This window comes from Miniopterus schreibersii (assembly GCF_964146895.1).
Source record: "Miniopterus schreibersii genome assembly, chromosome: 19".
NCBI lineage: Eukaryota > Metazoa > Chordata > Mammalia > Chiroptera > Miniopteridae > Miniopterus > Miniopterus schreibersii.
Window position 1 is genome coordinate 29417159 of NC_138119.1, and position 27534 is coordinate 29444692.

The following is a 27534-nucleotide window of genomic DNA, read 5'->3' on the forward strand; positions in this document are numbered from 1 at the left end:
TTTGTTTTATAATTGTTTTTGTAGTTCTGTTCCTTCCTTATTCTCATGCTCTTATTTTGCTGGCTTTCTATAGTGTTGCGGTTGAATTCCTTTTTTTCTGGTATCTCTTTTTTAAAGTATGTTTTTTTATTTTTTTATTGATTTCAGAGAGAGGAGGAGAGAGGGGGAGAGACAAACATTGATGAGAGAGAAACATCAATCAGCTGCCTCCTGCAGGTCTCCCACTGGGGATTGAGCCCGCAACCCGGACATGTGCCCTAACTGGGAATTGAACCAGTGACCTCCTGGTGCATGGGCTGACACTCAACCAAGTGAGCCACACTGGCCGGCTGGTATATCTCTTATATACCAAATTTTTGGTTTGGGATAAGCATGTATTTCACATATACCTAGCTTGGTTTATAGCAGTCTATTTTAAGTTGATGGACACTTAAATTTGAATACATTTTAAACTCAATACAATTTTTACTCACAGCTCCCGTTTGTTTTTGTTGGGTTTTTTTGTTTTTTGTTTTTTTGTTTTACCTCTTTGTGTGTGTTTGTGAATGTCCCTTAATTTATTGTTGTAGTTACACATGCTCATTTTTACTTTTCTTTTATCCTTTGTACTAGCTTTATAATTTGTTGATCCATTCCTTTTACAGTGAGCTATTTGTCAGTGAGACATTTTTCTCTGTATTTTCTTTTTATTTTTGATTTCTACTCTTAAAAGTTCTTTTAATATTTCTTGTGTTGCTGGTTTAGTGGTGATGAAGTCCTTTTGCTTTTTCATCTCTGGGATGAACATAGCACTTGTACTCTACTGATAGAGAAGCTAAATTAAGAGCTTGATTTTATGGTACTAGAGATAAGCTCTGAGCCCAGCCACCACTTTTGCTCACATTGTGGCCACTTAATTCCAACTATATTCCAAGCCATGCATTGCCACCATTTATGCAAGACTTGGGGCCACCTCAAGGGAGTTAAAACGCAAGTTGAGATAAAATCGCCACTTGTTTGGGCTTGGAGCAGCCTGGCAATAGAGATGAGCACACTGAGGCCTACCACTGCTTGTTTGGGGTTTGTGGAAATTTGAGAGATATTAGGAAAGTTCACACCACAAGTGGAGGTAGACCACTTGTGTGGAACAGCTACTACTGGGAGAGGCTTGGACTAGTGTGTGTGTGGGGTGGTACAGGGAATCACCAGGGCATGGTGAAGTGATACTCAGGTTAATAGAGCGCTCAGATTTGGTGTCTGTCTGCAACTGGCTGGCTGTTTGAGAAGAGTTCAACAAAAGAACAATGGCATCTGCCAGCATTTCTGTCCCTGAGACTGCTTCCCTGACCCATGTCCTGTCCTGTCCTTACCCTGAAACTGGTTAATTTAGTTCCTTCCTATTTTCCTTGGCACTTCTGAGCTGATGCTCCTGTACTGAGATCCTGAGCCAGTGAGGTTTTGAGCAAGTGCATCTCTATATGGTCCCTTTAATACCTGCAGTGCCTAGGTCTCCTGCAGCCCTCATCTCAGTGGCATGTCATAATCCCAACCAGCTGTTATGGGGACTCCCCTTCCTGGTATTGGTGCCCCAGACTTAAGCACCTGGTGTGGGGTTGAGACTCCTCAATTCTTAGGGCAGAACTCCAGGGCTAAAATATCCCTCTCGATTGTCTGTGAGTGTGGGACCTGCCAGTTCAGCATCTCTGCCCATTCTACCAGTCTTGAAATGGCTTCTTCTTTATATCCTTTATGTACTTTTTTTTTTTTCCAGATTTTTATTGATTTTTTTTGAGACAGACAGGGAGGGAGGGGGGAAAGAGAGAGAGAGAAAGAAAGAGAAAGAGAGAGAGAGAGAGAGAGGAGAAACATCAATGTGAGGGTGAAACTATTGCCTGCCCTTGCATGCCCCCTACCAGGGATTGAGCTCACAACCCAGGCATGTGCCCTGACTGGGAATTGAACCAGCAATCTTTTGGTGCACAGGACAATACCCAACCAACCGAGCCACACAGACCAGGGCATTGTACTCTCTTGAGGGTGGTTATATCCTTTATAGAAATATAGGAATTCTGTTCAGCTAGTTTTCAGGTGGTTCTCAAGGATGGCTATTGTATAATTTAATTGTAATTTTGGTGTGATCATGGCAGGAGGTGAGCAGAGTTTACCTATTCTACCATCTTGACTGGAAGTCAGGTTGAAGCTTTTAAAATAGGTAAATACATCCCTTTCACAAAGACTTGTGTTTTATTCAGCTTCGTCTGCACTGTGCCCGAGGGGAGTAGCCACAGCCAGCTGGCTGAGACTTTTAAGAACTATATCTCAGTTCCCTATAGCCTTATGAATCTCATGGACATAAGCCCCACTGCTTTCAAAGCTAGATGTTTAGGGGCCCCATCTCTCAGGTGCAGGACTTAAAAGATGGGGTGCCAGATGTGAAGCTCAAACACTGCACTCCTCAGGGAGAAGTTCAGAGATGTGAGTTCCCACCTGACTGTGGGTCCCAGTGCCATGGGTGGGATGTGTGGAGAGATTGTGTCTCATGCTCTCCTACCCATTTCAAGTGGGTTTTTCTCCACCTAATGTGTAGAAGTTGGTCTCCCAGTTTTTGGATCTCTTTCAGAAGGAACTGTTGTGGGTGTAGCTGTAGATTTGGTGTGTTGCAGAGGAGGTTAGTTTAGGATCCTCCTATGTCATCATCTTGAACTGGATGTTCAGCTTACAAGACCCAGTAAAGGGTAGTAGAGGGAGTTTTATTGCACTTCTTAAGGAACCTTTAAGCATTTTGGTACAGTGATATTTTAAAGAAGGAAAGAAAGTAAGGAGCAGAAAGCAATTTTCTTTTGCTTTCTTGAGAACTTATTTCTACTTTTGACACAAGAAACATCCAAACCTGTAGAAAAATTTTCTGAGTTTATTTCAGCCAAACTGATGACAATGGCCCGAGCGCAGATCTCACATACTTCAGAGAATGATAGTTTTGCAGTCGTTTTTATGCATTTGAAATTAAGGAGGGAATGTAAGAAAGATTACATGAAGGGGGAACAAGGAAGGTAGAGATGGATTACAGGATAGTTACTCTCTTGAGGGTGGTTATTTCAAAGGCGTGTTAACCTTGATGCCCTAAAACAATGGGCAGGGCTTGCTTAAGGCAAAGATAAAACTTTTACTAAAAAAGTTGTGTGTGGGTGTGACTACTCACCATGACCTGCCCAGTTAGGAATTTATGACCACACCACCCTGTGAGGTTACATTTCATAGAACCCACTTTTGTCCACACTCCACAAATCTTTTGGACTCATACAAATATCCAACTGATAGTATTTCCTATTCACACTGTTGTGTATATGTAATTTAAAATATACTACTGATTGAAATATAAATATGCATATGATGTTTTCCATAAGTTTAAGATTTAGGATGCAAATGAAAACACTTTGGGTATTTTAAAAAGATAGCCAATAGAAAAAAATGTTTGACCTTTTTATAAGTGAAAAAATGTACATTTATTACATAGCCAAAACCAGACAATTAATATAAAAAGAAATCATTGTAAAAGCTGACATAAGTGGGGCCGTTTTAGAGTGGAGTCAGAGCAGCTGTTCTAGAGGAACGCCTTGCATGTTTTGCTCTTTGACCTTTGAGTGCATATATGTTTTCCAGGGTTATATCCTCTTGTTGTATCAATCCCTTTAGTATTATGTAGTGACCTTTATTGTCTCTTGTTATGGCGTTCCTTTTAAGTCTATTTTATCAGAGATGAGTACTGCTACTCGGCTTTTCTTTAATTTCCATTTGCATGGAAAAAAATTTTCTTTCCTGTCATTCTCAGCTTACATAGCTTCTTACAACTTCTTGTAATGAAGACAAGTGGAAGCTTTCATCCTAAAAATTCCAGTGAATATACCTTAAAGTCTCCACAGTGAACTGTTTTAAATTTAATCCTGGCCACTAGCTCACTTTAGAAAACAGGGTATACCTAGAGTTAGGAAGGCTCAATCATGGTCCCTAGTTTGCTGTAGACCTTAAACCTAAAAACCTCACATAATTTTTTCTTATAATTATAATAGCTAAAGCAACTCAGCACAGATTACTTTTGTGGCAATGATAGTAAAAGCAGCTGAAACTAATTTTAGTAAAGAAATATAATTCAGGTGGCACACTAATGTAGCACATTTTAAAAAAAGATGGTATGCAATACAAACAAAAGTGGCACAAGAGTATGTCTAGAGTGAGAAAGACCAATAAATACCAAGAAACATTTAATTTACCCTTTCTTCCCTCCATGAAGACATTTGTATACACAGGTACACGTTACTGCAATGCCAACAACTAAAAAAACCAGAAAACAAATGACATGTAACTCTGAAAAATAATTTCCAAGATTCAAAATCTAGCAGAAGAAATTACTGTTGGTAACATTTCAGTGGTCAGAAATACTATTTTATTTAAGTACATGTACATTCATATTCCATCTGGACTCTTCACTATCTAAGTACAATTCCCTGGAATCGCTTAAAGAGTCCACAGTTAGAAGAGTCCTTGTTTAGTTTAGAAAATTACCTGAAGTACCGCTTGGATGAAAAGTCCTACGACTAATTATCTTGGGGAAAAAAGTATTATTTAGGGTTTGTTACTAAGTGGACATATAGAATATAAATGAATATACTATCACCAACAAAAGGTGTATAGCATATGAAAGGCCAGTTTTTCTACACTGGTTTACTTAATTTCAAGCTATAAACACTATGGAAACTGAAAAGTCATTAGAAAAGAATTCCTTTCTTCACAGTAATATTTTGATTTAAGTGGCGTTCAAGTTTGAGATACTTACATATAATAATAATAATCAGAGCAATGGTTCCTGGTTCTGAGAAAAAAAATGAAAGCAGTTTTAAAGATATTGAGCATGTATGGGTCCCAGAGAGCAGCTGCATTTTACTTTTGATCAGATCATCTAAAAACCACAGCAAAAAAGTATCAATCTAGACTTAGCGTGACTGTTAGTACATCCAAGTCCCGTTGATCAAAGAACACTTCACACAGATTCCGGCTATAGGCTGTGCCTTGTGAAACTCTTAATAGAAACATCACTTGTCATTGTTTTGTGCTGCAGTTACCACACCAGGTTACTTAGTAAAGGTTAATAGGACACTTAGAATTCACTAGATTAGAGAAAATTACTCACACCTGTCTACACATACTATTGCATTTGCTACGGTATCTGCAATACTAAAATAACTATAAATGTCAAGTATTACTAATAATTTGTGACACCTTGTCTTTTCCCTAATTACAAATAATTGGAACATAATGTATTCATGTGGAACTCTAAGGTCTCATGATAAAGAATTATGAATAACTAAACAAATACCTAATTCCACAATGTCATCAAGTAAGGTTATTTGACGAAGTTTAGAATACCCTAGGAAAAAAATGGAAATAAGTAAAAAAAAAGGAAAGACTAAATAAAGCTTAAAGATCTGTAACTTCATTGATTTTTATTTTTTGCATTTGTATATAACTGCTTATAATTTCATTTCCTTATAAATTATGTTAGTTTTTTTCATTAAAGATAGAATAAAAAAATATTCAACATTTATATTGAATGGAAACATAATTCTTCTTCCTGTGTACCGATATTTCCAGTTACAATATTGTGTGGAACAGCAAGCAAATTAATCATTACTGTATTCTCAAAATTAGCCTTGAGTTCAATATGATTCTACCTTAAATTTAAAAAGAAAAGTGATTAAAAATTATTTAGAAATGATCTGTAACAAAAAACTCTTTAAAATAACAAAGGCCTTTTTTGGGGGTTTTTTAAAGAAGCATACTTAACATGACAGTCAATGGTGAAATACTGAAAGTTTTTTCCATGAGATCCAGAACAAGACAGAATGCCCACATTTGCCTCTTCTTTCAACATAATATTGGAAGTGTGGGTCAGAGTAATTAGGTAAAATATAAAATAAAAAGCATCAAAATTGGCATGAAAAAATAAAATGGTCTCGACAGATGACATTGCCTTTTATGTAGAAGAACTAAAAATCACACACACACTTCCCAACCTGATAGAACTAAGAGATGAATTTGGCAAAATTGTAGGCTATAAAATCAACATGTAAAAATCAGTAGCATTTACACACACCAAAATAAACAATCTCAAAAGGAAATTAAGTAAACAATTCTATTTATAATATCAAAATGAATAAAATACTTTGGAATAACCAAGAAGGTAAAAAATTCCTACAAGACAACAAAATAATGTGGAAAAAAATTAAAGACATCAGTAAATAACAAGACATCCTTGTTCATGGATTAGAAAACCTAATATTGTTAAGGTGTAAATACTGCAAAAACAAACCTACAGTTGAAGTGCAACCTCTATCAAAATCGTGAGTGTGCTTTTCCCAGGAATTAAAACTCCATCCTGAAATTTATAAGGAATCTTAAGGCACTCGGAATAGTCAAGGCAATCTTGAAAAAGAAGAGTGAAGTTGAGAGGACTCATGCTTCCTGATTTCAAAACTGATTACAAAGCTGCAATAATCAAAACAATGGCACTGACCTAAACAATACAGACCAATGGAATAACAGAGGGCCTAGCATACATGGTCAAGGGACTGCCCACAATGCGTTTCTAAGAACATTCTGTGGGGAAAGGGTAGTCTTTTCAACAAATGGTTTTTGGAAAACTGGAAATCCACAAGCAAAAGAATGAAGCTGGATGCTCACCTTACACCATATACAAAATTTAATTCAAAAGGGACTAAAAAACTAAATATAAGAGCTAAATCTATTAAACTCTCAGAAGAAAACAGAGGACAAGCTTCATGATGTTGGATCTGGCAATGATTTCTTGGATGTGACACCAAAAGCACAGGCAACAAAGAAAAAATAGATAAATTGGACTTCATCAAAATTAAAAACTTTTGTGAATCAAGGAGCACTATCAATAGAGTGAAAAGGCAACACACAGAATGGAAGGAAACATCTGCAAATCATACACTTGATAAGGGATTAATATACAAAATATATTAACGAACTCCTAAGTATCAACAACAAAAATCCCGACCCAATTAAAAAATGAGCAAAGGTCTTGAATGACATTTCTCCACAGAAGATATACAAATAGCAAATAAGCGCAGGAAAAGATGCTCTGCATCACTAATCAGGGGAAGGCAGATATACCACTTACCATATTTTACCTACCAGGCATTAGGAGGGCGGTTATCAAAGAACAGAAAATAACAAATGTTGGCAGAGAGGTAGCGAAATTAGAACGTTTTTGCGTTGCTGGTGGGAATGTAAAATGGTGCAGCTGCTCTGGAAGACTAGAACACCTATGAATTTAGAACACCTATGAATTGAATGCTTGATTAAAGAGTTGGAGAGAAGACAATGAATTCCATAAGTGGTGCTACTTAGCCACTGAAGGGGGGCGGGTGGAGTGGAGAAGAGCCCAATCTGATCCCATATTCCATAATGAATTTCAGATATACCAAGGATTTAAATGCAAAGAATGCAATCAGAACACATGGTGGAAATGTTTACATAACTTGAAGACTTAAAGCTTTTATAAGAAAGACATACACTAAGAGCCATCAGGGAAAACACTGATATACTCAACTACCTATTAATGTAAGACTTCTGCACATGTAACTGACCACTGATAGGAGAATAATAAAATAAAATATGGTATATAGTAAAGCTGTCATTAAAAAGAATGTAAATAAATCTAAATACAACACCAATCTAAGACAGTAAGTGTAAAATGTGAGAGTTTTAGAAAAATATGAACATCACGATTCTATTTCTGGTTAAGAAAAATGAAAAGTGCCAAAGTATGTATGACTACACAGATAAGGATACTGATGTATCCTGACACATAAGAAATAAGACACCTGAATTACTAACAGCGATTAACTCAGACAATGGACCAGAGAAAAAGGGGAAGAACTAATTTTTTACTCTGTATACTTTTGTAATGTTTGAAAATTTACAAAAATACATTTGTATACTACTCAAAACAAAAGATATAAAGAAACATCTATGTCCAATAGCATACTATAAAAATCTTAAAAGAAAATGAACTAGTAAAATTAAGACAAAACAAAAAACAACCACCCTGGAAAAGATGTTCACTATATATTAAAAGGTCTTTACTTTATAATGAGTTCCCACAATCAGCAAAATAACATTTTAGAAACCCAACAGAAAACTGAGCAAAGGATATGAGTACATAAATGTACACAAAAAAGGTTCAGCCTCATTAGTGATTAAAGAAATGCAAATTAAAAGACATGACTTTTCACCCATCAGCCTACAAAGTTCTTAACTATTTATATAGTTAAAGAGTTCATGAACTGTACTACCAAGCTAAAGAGTTCATAAACAAACTGTACTACCAAGCTAAATAGAGGCATACTCATCCACAGAGAGCAGGGGGACAGCCCCGTTTGCTGGGGGTAGGGGAGGGGGTTGTAGGGATTGAGCAAAAAGAAAAAAAAAAAGAAAGAACTCATGCATATGGACAACAGTGTGGTGATGGAAGGGGAAGGGGAGTGGGTAGAGGTGGAAGGGGGCATAGAGGGGATAAAAGGTGATGGAGGGAAAACACTAAAAAGTTACTGAACCTAGATATCCTGAAAATGGAGACTTGGTTGAAGCAGATGTGAAACCTGGAAAAATAAATTTTATTCCATTCATCAGTCTCATCAATAAAATTATACATTTAACTTAATTTCTTATTTTTTAGAAAGATTAATTATTCCTCAAAATTAAATATATGCATACTTTCCAAACTTTGCATTTCTACTTCTGGGAACATGACCTAAATGTGTATTTACACAGGTGCATATATTGTGTATATACATATAAGAATGTTCACTACAATTTTATACTTTATAATGAAAACCCTAGAAGTTAGCTAAAAACATATCATAAAAATAATGTGTTCAGCATAAACATATGTGTTTAAAATGTAGCATTATTCAGGTAGTATCATACCAAATAATTTATATCATTTTCTTTTCTGCTTAATATTTCATGAACATTTTTTTCATAGCACAATCACATCTACTTTATCACCATTACATGTTGCTATTGGTCCTTTGTGTCTAGTTTTTCTCTAACTAGTGATAAAAATTTATTAATGATTCCATGAGGAATTATGAATTTTATAAAAGATCCTTGCCATTTTCCCTCTTCATAAGCTTTTTCTCACAATCAATTCTCTTCTTCTTTCAAACATTAAATTGTATCAGTGTTTTATAAACCCTTTATGAACTCTCATGGTCAACTCTTTCAAAAGGGCATATGGATACACACAGTATCCCACAGTGCAAATACCCACTAGGACCATGTGAGTAAACACAGATGGGTCAATGAGTATAAACGTCACATGCAATCTTATGTGTCACTCCACCAAAAATCATCTCTTCTCAACCCCACCCCAAACCTCACAGCACTCAACTAAGGTACTCAAGGAGGCTACCAGGTACACAGGGATTATAAAAAGGTGTTCTAATTACCATGTTACATGCACAGCTCCCCTCAATCCTTTAAAGTCTTAGGACAACAGAATATATACAAGCAAGTTAGAAGCCAGCGACTGAGATTGGATTTCAACACCCTCATTAAACAATAGGACGTGAAAGCCCAAGGACAGGATGCTCCATGAGTGAGCAGAACCAAACTAGGGCCCAAGTGAGGTCAGCCCACGCTCCTGATCTTCCCACTATTCCTCTTGCCTGTTGCTTCTGCTGAAACCAAAGAGAAGCCAGAGCCAGCAGCACTGAAATGAGGAAGGCAGTTCCCTCCACCACATGGCAATGATCTCTCAAGTCTTCAGCAGAGCGGTTGAGGAGTCCAGGCCACAAGTCCTCCACTGCATTTCTATAAGTAATGACTTCTCCTGCCTTTCTTCAGTTGGTATGAAATTTAGTTTCTGTTGCCAAATAGAAATGCCCAGTAAAGAGAAAAATATAATTGTATGAGGTGAAGTGGGTGGGGGAGGTGGTAGCAGAAACACCAGTCTTCTTCTGGAGACAGCAGAAATCTCCCAGTTCAAATTGTACTATATAAGAACAACTAAACTTGCAGTCTGGGAAATGAAGCATCGTCCTGGACCAGGAAGGTACCTTTAAATGTGTCAACAGATCACTTTTAAAGTGAATTAAAAGAGCAAAGTTGGTGACACAAAAAACATACCTATTAGAAAGCACACGCCACAGACCTCCCCCTTCACTGACATCAACTGCAGTGATGGTGTCACAGAGGAGCTTCCGTTAAGAGGCTACTATGCGCCAGGCACTGTGCTAAGTGGTCTAAGTGCAACCAATTTAAGCTGCTTACCCAGGAAGGAAGGCATTAAAGCACTTAAGTGTAAGTAAACACATTTGAAGCTTAAGTAACTTGCCCAAGTTTACATCCCTGTTTACATTTGCAGACTAGAGCAAATAAGTTTAGAATCACTAACAACAACTAAAATGGCTATAAATATGTTCTCCCTCCTTTTATTATGAAAAGTGATGAATGAGTGTAAATAACATGAATTTAAAAGATTTTTGTAAAATATAAGTAGGATGTCACTAAATTTGAATGATTTAAAATAAGAGGTTTTGACAGTGAAAGAAATAACAACGTAGGATCAATCACTTGGAAACTATCACTTTCTTTTCATTTATATAAATTATGACTTTCATTCTTATTTAGGTAAAAATTCCCATGATTCATTCAATTTATCCTGAAAAAATGGCTGCTAACCATTTTTATACATAAAAGTACCGAACAAGAGAAATTTATATACCTATGTAATGTACATAACGTGCTAAGAACCCTATGAACACAAACAAAATCACAACAGCAAAATTCTGTATGAACTTTACGTCATACGTCTGTCATGGACAGGAATAGAAGACGGTTAATTACTAAAACTGCTTCTTTTCAATGATTCTGTATGATTGATATTTAATGTCAAAGAACTAAAACCTTAAAAAACAGAATATGATACAATATGTACCTTTAATACACGCTGGCATCTCAGGCTCCCAAGTACTGTTTCCACCACAGAACACTGGGTTACTGCTGTTAAGGTAGAAACCCTCCAGGCATTCAAATAAAAACTCCTCTTTGTAGAAAAAAGTTCCTTTCATTTCTGATACTGGTTTTCCATGTTTTAGTTCTGGCGGCCTACATCGGACCACTAAGAATAGAGAAATTCCAGAATTGATAGAAAGTTGCTTTAGCATAGTACCAGAAAAAATAGTGCAAAGTAGCAATTTCCAGTGGAAAGAGACAAGGAATGAAAGACAAGATGTTAATTTTTTGAAAAAGACTTTTTTTTTGCATTTTCATTCCAGGAAAACAAATTTAGGGAAATCTAATAACTTTTTTCCCACCTAGAACAGTCATTATAGTTTATTGGTTTCATACGTATTTTTCTACTGCCAATTTTGAGAAAAGTCTACCAGATACAAATTCTGGGTATGTTCCAGTGCAAGTTTTGATACCCTTTAGCTCTAGAGATTTTTAAAAATTTCATGCTGACACTGATTACAATGTCTTGTCCTTTCAGAAAGGCAGGAAAGACTCTTGTGGGAAGGAAATAGTTGAGGTGAAATTTAAATGCTGCAAAGAAGCTAGGCATGCAAAGATGTGCAAAGAAAAAGTTCTCAGATAGCAACAATATGTATGAACTGTATTGTTCAAGAAATAGAAAGGCCAATGAAGTTAGGGCCATGTTTTCCAAACATTTTAAACTGCAACCCAGAGATTAAAAGAAACAAACAAACAAAAAACACACGCACAAAATTTAGGTTGTAAACCATTATATAAGCACAGTGCTGAGATAAAGTTAAAAAGTAATACTCAGACTTCATACTAGTGTACTCTGGTATTTCCTATTCTACTCTGCTTCTCAAGATATAAAATGCTGGTCATGACCTTTTAGGTTGATTTGCAGAATGCAGTAATGTGTTTGGAAGAATTTGGAAAAAAGAAAAAAAAAAACATTGGGCTGGGCAAAAAGTACAAGGGAACATTTGGTGAGGTTAAATCCGAGTACTACATAAGGACCCATAACCTGCAGACTTTTAAATCAGCAGTGTGCTCTTTCTCACCTATGGATCTGAATTTCCATCAGATATCTTTTCCCTTCAGCCTGATGTACCTCCTTTACCAATTCTTGCACTGAAGGTCGGGCAATGACAATTCTCTTAGAATTTTTTTTCTGAAATGTTTTTATTTCACCTTCAGTTTTAAAGATTTCTCCTTTACAGATATTTTTAGGTTGTTTTATTTTCCTTTCAGCATATTATCAAATATTGTCTTCTACTAGCCAGTTTCTTAAGAGAAATCAGCTGTCATTCTTACTTAGAGGGGTGGGGTAAATGAAATATTTCTCTTCTCAGTGGTTGGTTTTCCTTTTACATTTTTAAAAAAATACTTTTTATTTTTAAATATATCTTTATTGATTTCAGAGAGAGGAGGGGGGAGGGGGAGAGAGAGAGAGAACCATCCATGATGAGAGAGTCATTGATCAGCTGCCTCCTGCATGCCCCCGACTGGGGATTGAGCCCGCAACCCGGGCATGTGCCCTGACCGGGAATCGAACCCTGATCACCTGGATCCTAGGTCGACGCTCAACCGCTGAGCCATGCCCGGCCAGGCTCCTTTTACATTTTGTTTTCAATAGTTTTGCCATGATGTGTTTAGTTTAGTGTGTGTGTGTGTGTGTGTGTGTATTTTATAAATTTTAAAAAATGTATTTATCTTGCTAGGTTTACTAAATTTCCTGGACTAGTGGCATTGCTGTTTTAGATAAAATTTCAATATTTTTGGTCTGTATTTATTCAAGTAATTTTCTACATTATTCTCTCCTTTCTTTCTGAAACTCCAGTTAAATGTAAGTTTAACTGCTTGCTACTCTCGCACAGTTCTGTAAGTTTCTCTCTTTACAATCTTTTCAAATCATGTTAGATTTGCATTGTCACGACTTCAGGTTCACCCATTTTTTTCACTGTTGTGCCAATCTGCTGTTAACTTAACCTAATGATTTGCTTTTATATTAGGCTTACTGGCTATAATTCCCATCCAGTGAAATTCATCCTTTTAATTGCATAGCTGTATTAGTTTTTTTAAAAAAATATGTTCTTATTGATTTTAGAGAGAGAGGGAAGAAGAGGGGAAGAGAGAGAGACATTGATGTGAGAAACATTGATTGGCTGCCTCCTGCATGGCCCCTACTGGGGATGGAGCCTGCAACCCAGGCATTTGCCCTGACCAGGAATCAAATCAGCGACCTATTGATGCATGAGATGATGCTCAATCAACTGAGCCACATCAGCCAGGGCACACATGTATTAGTTTTAACAAATGCTAATAATCATGTAATTACCACCATAATAAAAACATATAAAGGTTCCATTATCTCCCAATACTTCCTCATGCCACAGTATGATCAACATCTACTCCCTGCACCAATTAGCCGACCAAGGCTCTGGTGGTGGTGTTTTTTTCTTAAAAGTTTTTATTGATTTCAGAGATTGGAAGGGAGAGGGAGAGATAGAAACATCAATTATGAGAGAGTCATTGACTGGCTGCCTCCTGCACTACCCGGTACTGCGGATTGAGCCCGCAACCTGGGCACGTGCTCTGACTGGGAACCAAACCGCGATCTCCTGGATCATAGGTCGATGCTCAACCGTTGAGCCATGCTGGCTGGGCCAAGCCTCTGTTTTAATCTCTATTGTGTTACTTTTCCAGAATATCACGAATGAGATCATATCCTTCTGAGTATGGCTTATTTCTCTAAGCAAAATACATTTGAGTTTCATTCCTGGGGTTGCATGATTCAGATTTATTGCTGTGTATTTATACGATTGTATGGATGTACCACAGTTGTTCATCCATTTACCAGTTGAAGAACATACTGGTAGTTTCCAGTGTGGGATGATTACAACTAAGGTGGCTATGAATATTCTCATACAGGCTTTTATGTGAACATGTTTTCATTTTACTTGGATTTCCAAGTTGTATGGTAAGTGTATTTAAAACTTCACAAGAAAATGTAGAACTGGGTTCCAAAGTGGTCATACCACTTACTTAGCAGCAATGTATAATAGTTTTCATTGCTCCATATCCTTGCCAGTACAGGTTATTTCTAGACTTTTGTATTTTATGTCAGACTTTGTAAAAATTTGTTTTTATTGACTAGAAGAGAGGAAAGGAGAGGGAATGAGAGACATCAATGAGAGAAATTTCAATGGGCCACCTCATGCACACACTCTACTGGGGATCAACACTGCAACCCTAGCATGTGCCCTGACTGGGAATCACACCATCAACCTTTCAGTGCATGCCCAACTAACTGAACCACACTGGTCAGGGCTATGTCAGACATTTTAAAAGGTGTTTAGTGGCACCTATTTGTGGTTTTTTTAAAATTACATGTTTGTAATTATTAATAATACTGAGTGAATTTTCATTTTTACTTACTTTTTAGTCATCCGTATATTATGTTTGGTGAAATAGGTATATTCAAATCTTTTGCCTATTTAAAATTTGGATTGTCCTCTTATTGTTGAGCTTTCAGAGTTCTTTATATATTGTAGAAAGAAGTTCATTACTAGATGTGAGCTTTCCAAATATTCTCTCCCTATTTATTGCTTTGTTGTCATTCTCTTAACAGTCTTCAGCAGATCAGAGGTTTTGAGTTTGGAACACCCAGTATATTAAAATTTCTGAAAGAATCATGAGTTATAGGTTGTATTTAAGAAATCTTTGGCAAATATTTCCTAAGTTTTCTTATAAAATTATTTAGTTTTAAGTTTTACATATAAATCTATGACCTATTTTGAGTAAATGTTTGCACATAGTGGTAACATAGGTTCTGTTTTTTTTTTCTTTTCCAATATGGAAGTTCAATTGTGCCTGTACCATTTTTAAAAAGATTATTTTTCCAAAGAATTGTTTATGTATCTGAGATAAAAATCAACTGGACAGCCTGGCTGGGCGTGGCACAGCAGTTGAGCATCGACCTGGGATCCAGGCGATCGGGCTTCGATTCCCGGTCAGGGCACATGCCCGGGTTGTGGGCTCGATCAATGACTCTCTCATCATTGATGTTTCTGTCTCTCTCTCTCTCTCCCCCTCTCCTTTCCTCTCTCTGAAATCAATAAAGATATATTTAAAAAAAAGAAAAAAAAAAGAAAATCAACTGGATATATTTGCAAGGGTCAAATTCTGGATTCACTATTTTATTCCATTGCTCTATATAGCTCTCCTTTTACAAATACCACATTGTCTTGATTTTATGCCTTATGGCATACATTATATAAACTATTGACATCAGCTAGAGTGCATCTTTCAATTACATTCAAAATTCTTTTGACTGTTCCAGTTCTTATTACATATAAATTTTAGGATCTGTTTATCAATTTACAAAAAGTTTTGCTGGGCTTTTTATTGGGATTGTGCTGAATTTATAGATCAAACACAGAGAATTCATGTCTTTATTATACAAAGTCTTCCAATCAATGACAAATGTATATCTCTTCATATATTAAAGCCTTTCTTAATTTCCTTTATTAGTGCTTGGTAGTTTTTAGCATTCAGATCTTGTCACATATATTGATAGATTTATATAAAAGTATTCTGTGTATTGGAAGTGTTGTAAACAGCAATTTTAAAATTTCAATTTCTAGTGGTTTACTCTTAGTGTATAGACATACAATTAATTTCTGCAAGTTGATCTTCTTTTTTGCAGCGTTGCTAAACCTAAAGTCTTTGGAAGTTTTTACACAGACAATAATGTCATAAGTGAAGAGGCTATTTTATTGCTTCCTTTCAAATTGGTATTCCTATTTCCTTTGTTGCCTTGTTGTAGGACCTCCAGTACAATGCTGAATAGAGTGGTGAGAGTGAGTATACTTCCCTGGTTCCCACCCTGGGAGAAAATAAATTAGTCTTTTACCATTAAGAATAATGTAAGCATGAGATTTCTGTAAATGCCTTTTACTAGATTGAAATATTTAGTTTTCTTCTATTCCTAGTTTGCTCAGAAGTCCTATCATGAAAAGATGATGAGTTCTGTCAGTTGCTTTTCTGGGGCATCTAATAAGATGATCATATGCTGTTTTCTTCTTTATAGTCTCTTGATATTGTAAATTACACGGATTAATTTTTGAATTTGGATCAACCTTGCATTTATGGAATAAATCCTAATTAGTTATGATGTATTATTAGTGTTATATATGGCAGGATTTGATTTGTGGATATTTTGTTTAGATGTTTTGGTTCTATATTCATTAAGAATACTGTTTAATTTTCTTGCAATGTTTTTGTCTGGTTTTGGTATCACACTAATGTCCTTATGAAATAAGTTGAGAAGTATTCCCTTCTCTTATATTTCATGAAGAGTTTGTGTAGAGGTGCTAATGTTTATTTCTAAAATGTTTGGTAGAATTCCCCAGGTAGGCCATCTGGGTCTACAGTTCTCATTGAGTGAAGGTTTTAACTGTTTCTATACAGGCTATCTATATCTTTGAGTAGTTTTGGAATTTTGTGTCTTAAAAAATTTTTTTGATTGTAAGACCACCTTGTTGGGCTACTACCATTCTACTAGCAAAAAAACTGAGCCTTAGAGAGATAAATTTAGTCAAGGTAACCCAACTAAGTGGCAGAGCAGGGTTTGGAAATTACAGCCTTTTTTCCCCCAATATGCTCCCATGGTTAAAAGTGTTTTACTGAAAAATTTGGGTGGAGATTCAAGGCCCATCTCATTGCACTCAATTTTTTCTCTTTACCCATCCCTCCACTCTCCTCCCCTTTGGCAACCATTAGCTTGTTCTCTGTATCTATAGTTGGTTTCTGTTTGGTTTGTTAATTTGTGTTGTTGTTTCACATTCTGCATATAAGTAAAATCATAAATTTTTCTTTTTCTTTCTGATTTCACTTAGCATACTACCTGCTAGGTCCATACATGTCACGAACGGAGAGCTTTCATTCCTGTTTCTTGCTAAGTCAGGCTCCCTGTGTGTGCCACGTTCTCCTTACCCACTCACCTATGACTGGGCACCAGAAATTTGTTTCTTTCAAGGAATTTGTCAATTTCAGTTAAGTGGTGAAATTTATAGGCATAAAGTTTTTCATGTAATATTCTCTTATTCCTTATGTCTACAGGATACTCAATGTCGTCTTTTTCATTCTTGATACTGGTAATACCGTCTTTTTACTTGTCATTCTAGCAACAGGTTTATCTACTTTATAATTCTTCACCAAGAAGCACGTGTTAGTTTCATTGCTTTTTCTCTATTATTATCTTTTCAATTTCATTGATTTTTAGCTTTATTACCCCATCTCCTTGTTTTGAGTTTACCCTTCTTTCTTAGTTTCTTAAGGTGAAAGTTCCAGATTATTGATTTATTTTTTCTACTGTACTTTATGCTCTAAAATTTTCTCTAAGCAATATTTTTGCTGTATCATACAAATTTTGATATTTTGATATGTTATGTTTTCATTTTTATTGAATTCAGAACACTTTCTATTTTTTGTGAGTTCTTTGACTCAAGGTTTAGTTAGACTTTTTCCATGGTTGTCAAATACCAGTCATATAGCACTTGACAGAGAGGATACGTTCTGAGAATTGTGTCATTAGGCGATTGCATCACCGTGTGGACATCATAGAGAGTACTTACAAAATCCTAGATGGGATAGCCTACTATTGTTATATGACTGACAGCGCAGTAGGTTTGTTTACACCAGCATCACCACAAACACATGAATACTACACTGTGCTGGGACAGGATTTCCTAGGTGACAGCAATTTCTCAGCTCCATTATAATCTTATAGGACCACCATCGTATATACAGTCCATCACTGACTGAAACGCCTATGAGGTACATGGCTGAATTTGGAGATTTAAAAAATTATCTCTGTTTTGATTTCTAAATTTATTCCAATATGATCAGATAATGTACTCTGGTTTCAATAATTTTAAATTTTAAAAAATTATCTTATTGCCCAGAATATGGTCTGTCCCAGAGAATGTTCCGTATACACTTGTAAAGAGTAAATATTTTGTTGTAATTCAGTGGTCCCTTTCTTCCAAAAGTCAATTCCTCTTCACTGTCTCCTGGGTTTTGGTTACTCTCTAGTGCCTTAAACACTGTTTTTAAAATATGTATGTAGAGTTTATCATTGTTATAGGTAAGAGAGCTAGTCTTTTACAATTGACTCCACCATTAACTATTGCTACATCTCTCAGATGATTTAATATAAAAAAAACTTTCTTGTGTGTTGAGTTTCACATTGTTTCAAGCAAAAAAATCCTAATGTATGCATGTACACAGTAGTTCTCATTGTATAAACTGGAATGCCAAGAACATGTTGGGGGGAGTGGCTTCTACAACTAGAACTATTTTTGATTCAACCTGACATATAATACATTAAAAGTTAATTTAACAGGAGGAGGAGGCACATAGGTCTGTTTACTTATATGTAGAATTATCTACAAAGTGTTTCCAGTGTATTTACAAATGCATAAGAAAATAAATGTAAATATCATTACCTTTACATTCAGGAGGGTCGCTACTCCATTTGCCAGGCCCAGAACAAGTTAGCCTGTTTTCTCCAACAAGTGAATATGCCTGTGGTCCATGTGAAGGATTACAACTATAAGTTACTCCTTCATTAAATTCAAATACACCCCTCCAGCTATTTGTGAATTTTCCATTTTTTATTTTTCCAGGAGCTTTACACAAAATCTCTTAAAAAGAGAAAAAAAGAGGAAATGAGATGAAAAAGGGAAGATGAAAGAGCAAGACAACATTTAATAAAATCCTATGAACTGTCTTCAATAATTTCGTTAACATATGATTTCTACACTGTAGTTGTGAATCCAGTGTCCATTCAGAATGTTTCTATGAGAACGTGTGTTACCCCAAAGTCAAACCATGTAGAAATGAACTTTCAAAAGAAAACTGATTTTCTTAAATCCCGACATGAAATACCTACATTTTTCTATAAGGCTAAGTTTTGTTCTAATCATCATAAGACAGTTGCTGAAAATTTAAGGAGAAAATATGCATGTGATTAAAGATAAAATTCACTGCTAGTTGAAAAATGCTTTATAATTTGTAAATATATCCATTTGCTAAGTCATTGGTTCAAAACTGTACTAAGATATTGTCTTTTTTCACTTTCGACCTTACAAGTGTACAGTGAAATTTTTCAGAAGCTACAATTTGTGTTATTTCATAACAGACTCAATCTAGTATCTTCCTTTAAGCCAGATTTTAAAGAGATTTATAAAAATGTCAAACAATGTTACTATTCTAATTGTTCTGGAAATTTTAAAATTATTTTATAAAAAATACATTGCATATTTTAACATGCATCTTTACTGTTTTTAAAATATAAATTATTATTTTAGAAACTTCTGTTTTCATTCCAATATAATGAGTATCAGTAGACATTACCCCACATAAAGTAGAGTTCTTTGAGATCTTTATTAATTTAAAAACATAAGGGTGGTGCCCTAGCCGGTATCGCTCAGCGGTCAGAGTGTGGGCCCGCAGACTGCAGGGTCGCAAGTTCGATTCCAGCCAAGGGCATGCACCTCGGTTGCAGGCTTAATCTCCGGCCGCATGAGTGCAGGAGGCAACAAACCAATGTGTCTCTCTCACACTGACATGTCTCTCTCCCTCTCTCCCCCTTCCACTGTCTCTGAAAAAGCAATGGAAAAAAACAAAGGCCAAAACAACAGTGTTGGCAAGTATGTGGAGAAAAGGAGCCTCTTTGCACTGTTGGTAAGACTAAATTGGTGCAGCCACTATGGAAAACAGTTGCAAGGTTCTTCAAAATATTAAAAATAAATGTACCATATGACCCAGCAATTCTACTTCACTTGCGGATATTTATCAGAAGAAAACAAAAACACCAATTCAAAAAAATATATACACTCCTAGGTTCATTGCAACATTATTTATAATAGCCAAGGTATGGACACAACCTAGGTGTCCATCAATTGATGAATGGATAAAAAAGATGTGAGATATATATCTATATGTATTTATGTATACATTTATAATATAAATATACATCCATATACAATGAAATATTACTCAGCCATAAAGAAGACTGAAATATTACTCAGCCATAAAGAAGACTGAAATCTTGTCATTTGTAACAACACTGATGGACCTAGAGGGTATTATGCTAAGTGAAATAAGTCAGACAGAGAAAGCAAACACCATATGATTTCACTTATATGTGGAATTTAAAATAAGAATGCAAACAAAACAAAACAGAAATAAACTCATAAATACAGAGAACTGATCGTTGTGGAGTAAAGGGGGCTGGGAAGATGAATAGATAAGGAGAAGGGGAGTAAGAGGTACAGACTTCCAGTTATAAAATCAATCAGGTCACTTGATATAATGTACAGCACAGGGAATATATTCAATAACAATGTAATAAATTTGTATGATAACAAATGGTTATTAGACTCATCATAGTGATTACATTGTAAAGCACATAAATGTTGAATAACTATGTTGTACACCTGAAACTAATATAATATTGTATGTCAACTATACTTTAATTTCAAAAAAATCTGCTAAGTGGGCCCCAAGGCCAAAAATACTGGTAATTGCTGGTCTAAATTCTAAAGTGAAAATTTACTTACTTTCACATTTTGGGATATCATGGCTCCAATGCACCTTGTCTCCAGAAAGTTTACAAGTTAGAATTGGTTCACCTATTAAGTAATAACTAAATAAAAAAAAAGTTACTGTTTTCTTTACCAGTTAATTAGGTGTACATAATAACGAAGAAAATTTCATGTTTTCTGCACTTCAGTCAGTTGAGGGGAAATTTTCTTAAATGGGATAATATAATGAAAGTGTTAACCAAATATGGAATTTAATGAAACAGTTTCTGCATTTGAACACACATTGGCCATGAGCAAAGATATCTTAATAAACCTGTCATGGCTGTCAGTCTGGCCTCTTTGCTATCTCTGCCATAACATACAGATTAATTTCCATGCCTCTGCTCCTTCCACTCTGCTCAGTCATACAACAACCAAGTACAGAGATCAGGCCCTAGAGCTTGCCTGACTGGATTCAAGTCCCAGCTCCACCACTGTCTTATTATTTGAGGTTGGCCAAATCCTTAATGTTTCTCTTTAAGGAGATAATAGTATGTATCTCATGGGGTTGTTTTCAGTATTAGCTGAGTTAGTATCTGGCACACAGGGAGTGCCAGGTAAGTTTTAGCTGTTATTAATACTGGCAATACCTCAGAGATATCACGGGTTTGGTTCCAGACCACGACAATCAAGTGAGTATCACAAGAACTCGAATTATACCACTTTCTAGTTGGTCAGTGCATATCAAGCTATATTTATACTATACTGTAGTCTACTGAGTGTGCAATAGCATTATGTCTAAAGAAACAATGTATACCTTAATTAAAAATGCTTTATTGCTAAAAAATGCTAATCATCATTTGAGCCTTCAGCCAAGTTGTAACTTTTTTGCTGGAGGAGGGTTATGCCTTGATGTTGATGAAAATGCAATATAGGTGTAGAGCAATAAAGCAAAGCACAATAAACCAAGGCATGCATCATGTATTCTTTAAATCAGAATATGTTTCTAGGAATAGTTCAGACATACTGCTTGTTGAAACCTTCTCCAATTATTTAATTTCACAGTACTCTCTCCTGGATTCTCACTACAATAATCATGGTACTTCTCCTTTACTATTTTGCCTTGACATTTCTCTGTATATAGTGTGTTTCTCCATAAGGCTACAATTTCTGTGAGAAAAATCTGTGTCTTAAATGTTTGGCACCCCTCAAAATGCTTTAGCAGTCCCTCTGTGCTAACTATTAAATGGATATTCCATTATTTTTACTTGATTAAGTTAAAAAAGTTAGTGAAACGGCTTGTATATAGTTTCAGTTGGCTTTTCCAAGAAGACTCACTCATTTTCTCCATATTTTAGTGTTTTAAGAGAGAATTCTGAGAAGATGGCAGAGTAGGAAGCACTAGGACTCTGTCTCCCCAACCAGACAACAATTTCAATGGCAGAATCTGCTTAATGTGACTATTTTGGAACTCTGCAGTCTACTGAAGGCTTGCAACTGCCAGGGGAATACTCCAACAAATAAATGTAATTTCAGTAAATTTTAGCTCTTAAGAGCAGCTACCCATCCCTCAAAAATACTCTATCCAGCAAAACTGTTTTCAAAAGTGAAGGGGGAATTAAGATAGTCGTAGGTAAACAAAAGCTGAAGGAGTCTGTGGCCACTACAACATCTCTGCAAGAAATTCTCAAGGGTGATCTCCAAGGTTAAATAAAAGGACACTAGAAAATAACTGTGACACACATGGAGAAATAAACATCTTATTAAAGGTAAATATATGGGCTATTATAAAAGCTTGTATTATTGTAACAATGGTTTGTAACTGTAAATTTTGTTTTCTTCACAATTTAAGAGATAATACATTTAAAGAAAAAAATATTAGTGTGAAAACTAGTACTACTGTAACTTTGTTTTTTAATGACAAATATTATTTTTTATATAACTTAAGAGAAAATGAATTTAAAAGAACTATTAATTTATACTTTGGGACACACAATATATAAAGATGCATTTTTGTGACAGTAACAACCAAATAGAGTGGGTTTGAAGCTAGAAAGGACTTAAGCTTTTGTTTTTTAAGCTGGTATAAATTCTAATTTAGATTGATATAACTTTAGGATTTTATTTTATTATTATTATTATTTTTAATATATCTTTATTGATTTCAGAGAGAGGAAAGAAGAGGGAAGGAGAGAGACAGAAACATCAATGATGAAAGAGTGATTGATCAGCTGCCTCCTGCACGTCCCCAGCAGGGGATCCAGCCTGCAACAGGGCATGTGCCCTGACTGGGAATCGAACCTGAATGGCCTGGATCATAGGTCGACGCTCAGCCGCTGAGCCACACCCGGCCGGGCTAACTTTAGGATTTTAAATGTAATCCCCATGGTAACCACAAAGGAAATAGCCATAGAATATACACAAAAGGAAAACAGAAAGGAATTTAAACATTCCATTACAAAAAGACAACTAACCAAAAAGAAAGACTGTAATACAGGAAATGAACCACTAAAACTATCAGGCATATAGGAAGCAAATATCACAAAGACAGAAGTCTCTCCTTGTCACTAATTAGTTTACATTTAAATGACAAATGCTCTAAATAAAAGAGGTTGGCAGATGGACAAAAACACATGATCCTGTTAGTATGCTGTCTATAAGAGACTCCCTTGGGATCCAAAGACAAGATCAGGTTGAAAGTAAATTGATGGAAAAAGATATTCCATGCAAACAGTATCCCAAATAGATCAGGGGTGTATATATTAAAATCAGATAAAACAAACTTAAAATAAAAAAGTTTACAAGAGACAAAGGACCTTAAATACTAATAAAAGGTACATATAACAAGCAGATGGAACAATTATAAACATTTTTGAACATCTAATGACAGATCATCAAAATATATCAAGCAAACAGCATTGGAGGAAGAAATGCACATTTCTTCATAACAGCCATTTCTACAATAATAGTTAGAGACTTCAATACTTCACTCACTCTAAAGGATAGAACAACTAGACAGAAAATATATAAGGAATTAGAGGACTCCAACAACACATTTCTGTGAGCCCTCCTTCAACTCTGAGAATTGTTTTGTGTTTTTTTAAATAGGGTGAACTTTGTTGTCAAGGATAAAGTCATTATGATTACTACATTTGTGAAGCTTACAATAAGCTTTTTATTACATATAGCAAGGGTTATGCAATTTGACTTTCCTTTAATTTCAATTTCTCTCTATTAAGTACATATGTTTTCCATCTCCATAAAAAGCCCAAGAGTTGATTTGCTACAAATACAAACTGTTACACAGAAAGCAAAAGAAAATCAACATTATGGGAATGCTTAAGAAGTGAAGAAAAACATGAAGGGTGGAGGCAGAGTAGGTGGAACTTTCTTGCACCTCCTCCCAGGGCCAGCCTGGAAATAAAACTACATTGGGGAACATTCACCCAGAATTACCAGTTGAGGACTGGCTGAAGAGGAGACTTAACAAGGAAGGGTAGAAACCACCTAAATACTGGGGTCTTTTGTATGTTTTGGTTTTGTTTCTTACTTTGTTTTGTTTTGTTCTGTCAGTACCCAAACAACAGCTCATGGTCAGTGCTGAGCCTCACAGTCAGCCAGCAGAGAGGGACAACAACAATTATCCCACCCATGAATGGGACAACAACAGTCAAGACACAACTGCAACAGGAGAGCCCAAATACCCACACAAAAGGCATTCCTAGAGCATCCAGCTCAGGAGATCTAAGAGACTACACCACTGGGACCCCCAGAAAAATTACTGCATAAGGTGACCCCACAAAGACTGGGAGGCATAGCTGTTTAATATAATACATAGAAACAAATACAATGGAACAGCAAAAATGGGGAGATAAAAAGGAACCACCCCCAAATGAAAGAAAAGGAGGAAACGTCAGAAAAAGAGCTAAACAAAATGGAGGCAAGCAATTTATCAGATATAGAGTTTAAAGTAATGGTTATAAAGATGCTCAAGGAATTTAGTGAGAATTACAAGAAACTTAGTAGGAACTACAACAGCATGTAAAAGGAAATAGAAACAATGAGTGTCAGAAATGAAGAATACCATATCTAACATAAAGAATACACTGGAAAGAATCAAAAGTAGATTGAATGAAGCAGAGGATTGAATCAGTGATTTGGAAGATAAGGCAGAAAAAAACACTCAATTGGAGCAGCAAAAAGGAAAATGAATTCAAACGCAGGAGAATAGTTTAAAGAAGTTTTGGAACAACATGAAACATAACAACATCTGCATTATAGGAGTAAGAGAAGGAGAAGAAAGTGAGCAAGCAACAGAGAACATGTTTAAAGAAATAATAACAGAAAATATCCTTCACCTGGTGAAGGAAAAAGTCACACAAGTTCAGGAAGCACAGAGAGTTCTAATCAAGATAAACCCAGAGACCCATTCTAAGACACATCTTAATTAAACTGACAACCATTAAAGACAACAAAAGAGTCTTAAAGACAGCAAGAGAGACAGAATGTTACCTACAAAGGAGTTCCCATTAGACTGTCAGCTGATTTCTCAACAAAAACACTTCAGACCAGAAGGGATTGGCATGAAGTATGCAAAGTGATGAAAAGCAAAGATCTGAAACCAAGACTACTCTATCCAGCAAGGCTCTCATTCAAAATTGATGTTGAAATATAGAGCTTCCAGACATAAAAAGGCTAAAGGAGTACATCACCACCAAACCAGCATTGCAAGAACTGTTAAAGGGACTGCTTTAAGAAGAAATTGAGAGAATGAGGACCAGAGGTAAAGAAAGAAAAATGGCAACAAATAAGTATCTATTAATAATAACCTTAAATGTAAATGGATGAAATGCTCCAATCAAAAGACATAGGGTAGCTAAATGAATAAGAAAACATGACTCATATATGCTATCTACAAGAGACCCACCTCAGAACAAAAGATGCAAACAGAGTGAAAGTAAAGAATGGAAAAATATATTCCGTGCAAATGGAAATGGAAAAAAAAGCTGGGGTAGCAATACTCATATCTAAAATAGACTTCAAAATAAAGACCATAATAAGAGATAAAGAAGATAACTATATAATAACAAAGAGATTGACCCAACAATAAAATATAACTATTGTAAACATACATGCACCCAACATAGGAGCGCCTAAATGTATTTAAAAATTCTTGGAAGACTTTAAGGGACAGATTGATAGCAATACAGTCATAGTAGGGAACTTTAACATCCCATTGACATCACTGGATAGATTTTCCAGACAAAAAATCAACAAGGAAACAGTGGCCTTAAATAACACACTAGATCAGACGGATTTAATTGATATTTACAGAACATTTAACCCCAAAGCTGCGGAATATACATTCTTCTCAAGTGAAGATGGGTCATTCTCAAAGACAGACCACATGTTAGGACACAAAACAAGTGTCTACAAGTTCAAGAAGATTAAAATCATATCAAGCATCTTTTTGGATCACAATGGCATGAAATTAGAAACCAACTATAGTAAAAAAAAAAAAAAAAAAATCAAAAACATTCAAACAGATGGAGGCTAAATAGCATGTTATTAAACAATGAAAGGATTACCAATGAGACCAAGGAAGAAATCAAAAACTTCCTGAAAACAAGTGAAAACAAACACACAACAACCCAAAATCTATGGGACACAGTGAAAGCAGTCCTGAGGGGGAAGTTCATAGCATTACAGGCCAACCTCAAGAAATAAGAAAAAACTAAAATAAACAATCTAACCCTACAACTAAAAGAATTCGAAAGAGAACAATAAGGAAAGCCCACAGTAAGCAGAAGGAAGGAAATAATAAAGATCAGAGTGGAAATAAATGACATGGAAACTAAAAAAATATATAAGAGATCAATGAAACCAAGAGCTAGCTCTCTAAAAAGATAAAAAAGACTGATGAACCTTTGGCCAGACTTATCAAGAAAAAGAGAGAGGACCCAAATAAATAAAATCAGAAATAAAAGAGGCTAAGTAACAACTAACATCACAGAAAAACAAAGGATCATAAGAAAATACTTTGAACAACTATATATCAACAAGCTGGCTACCTGGGCAAAATGGACAAATTCCTAGAAACATATAATCTTCCAAAACTCAATCAGGAAGAATCAGAAAACCTGAATAGGCTGATAACAACTAATGAAATTGAAGCAGTAATAAAAAAAAACACAAAAAAACTCCCAGCAAACAAAAGTCCTGGAATGGGTAGCTTCACAGGCAAGTTTTACCAAACATTTAAAGAATTAACACCCAGCCTCCAACTATTCCAAAAAATTCAAGATGAGGGAAGAGTTCCAAGCTCTTTTTATGAGGCCAGCATTATCCTAACTCAAAAACCAGATAAAGACACTATAAAAAAAGAAAACTAAAAGCCAATATCCCCGATGAACATAGATGCTAAAATCCTCAAAAATATATTAGCAAATAGGTTCTAGCAATACATTAAAAAGATCATACCCCATGACCAAGTGGGATTTATTCTGGGGATGCAAGGTTTGTTCAATATTCACAAATCAATAAACGTGATACATCACATAAACCAAATGAAGGATAAAAAAACACATGATCATGTAAATAGATGCAGAGAAAGCACTTGACAAAATCCAGCGCCTGTTTATGATAAAAACTCTCAGCAAAGTGGGATAGAGGGATCATACCTCAACATAATAAAGGCCACATATGACAAACCTACAGCCAACATCATACACAATGGGCAAAAACTAAAAGCGCTTCCCTGAGATAGGGAACAAGACAGGGATGTGTCTGCTTTCACCACTCTTATTCAACATAGTATTAGAAGTCCTAGCCACAGAGATCAGACAAGAATAAAAGACATTCAAATTGGAAAGGAGGAAGTAAAACTGTCATGATATTGTAC

At 35.6% G+C, this 27534-nt stretch overlaps 1 protein-coding gene across 2 annotated transcripts in view; it reads right to left on the minus strand.

Annotated features, from left to right (window-relative positions):
• Nucleotides 1-2833: 2833 nt before the first annotated feature.
• Nucleotides 2834-27534, minus strand: part of LOC308548870 (membrane cofactor protein-like) — a 28788-nt gene continuing 4087 nt past the window's right edge. For both annotated transcript variants that reach the window (XM_081121011.1, XM_081121010.1), the window contains exons 4-9: nucleotides 18552-18749; nucleotides 11003-11185; nucleotides 8616-8660; nucleotides 5351-5401; nucleotides 4811-4846; nucleotides 2834-4308 (exon numbers count right to left, since the gene is read on the minus strand). In XM_081121011.1, the coding sequence (XP_080977137.1) occupies nucleotides 4244-4308; nucleotides 4811-4846; nucleotides 5351-5401; nucleotides 8616-8660; nucleotides 11003-11185; nucleotides 18552-18749 (578 nt within the window). In that variant the 3' untranslated portion in view covers nucleotides 2834-4243. The remainder of the gene's footprint in view (nucleotides 4309-4810; nucleotides 4847-5350; nucleotides 5402-8615; nucleotides 8661-11002; nucleotides 11186-18551; nucleotides 18750-27534) is intronic.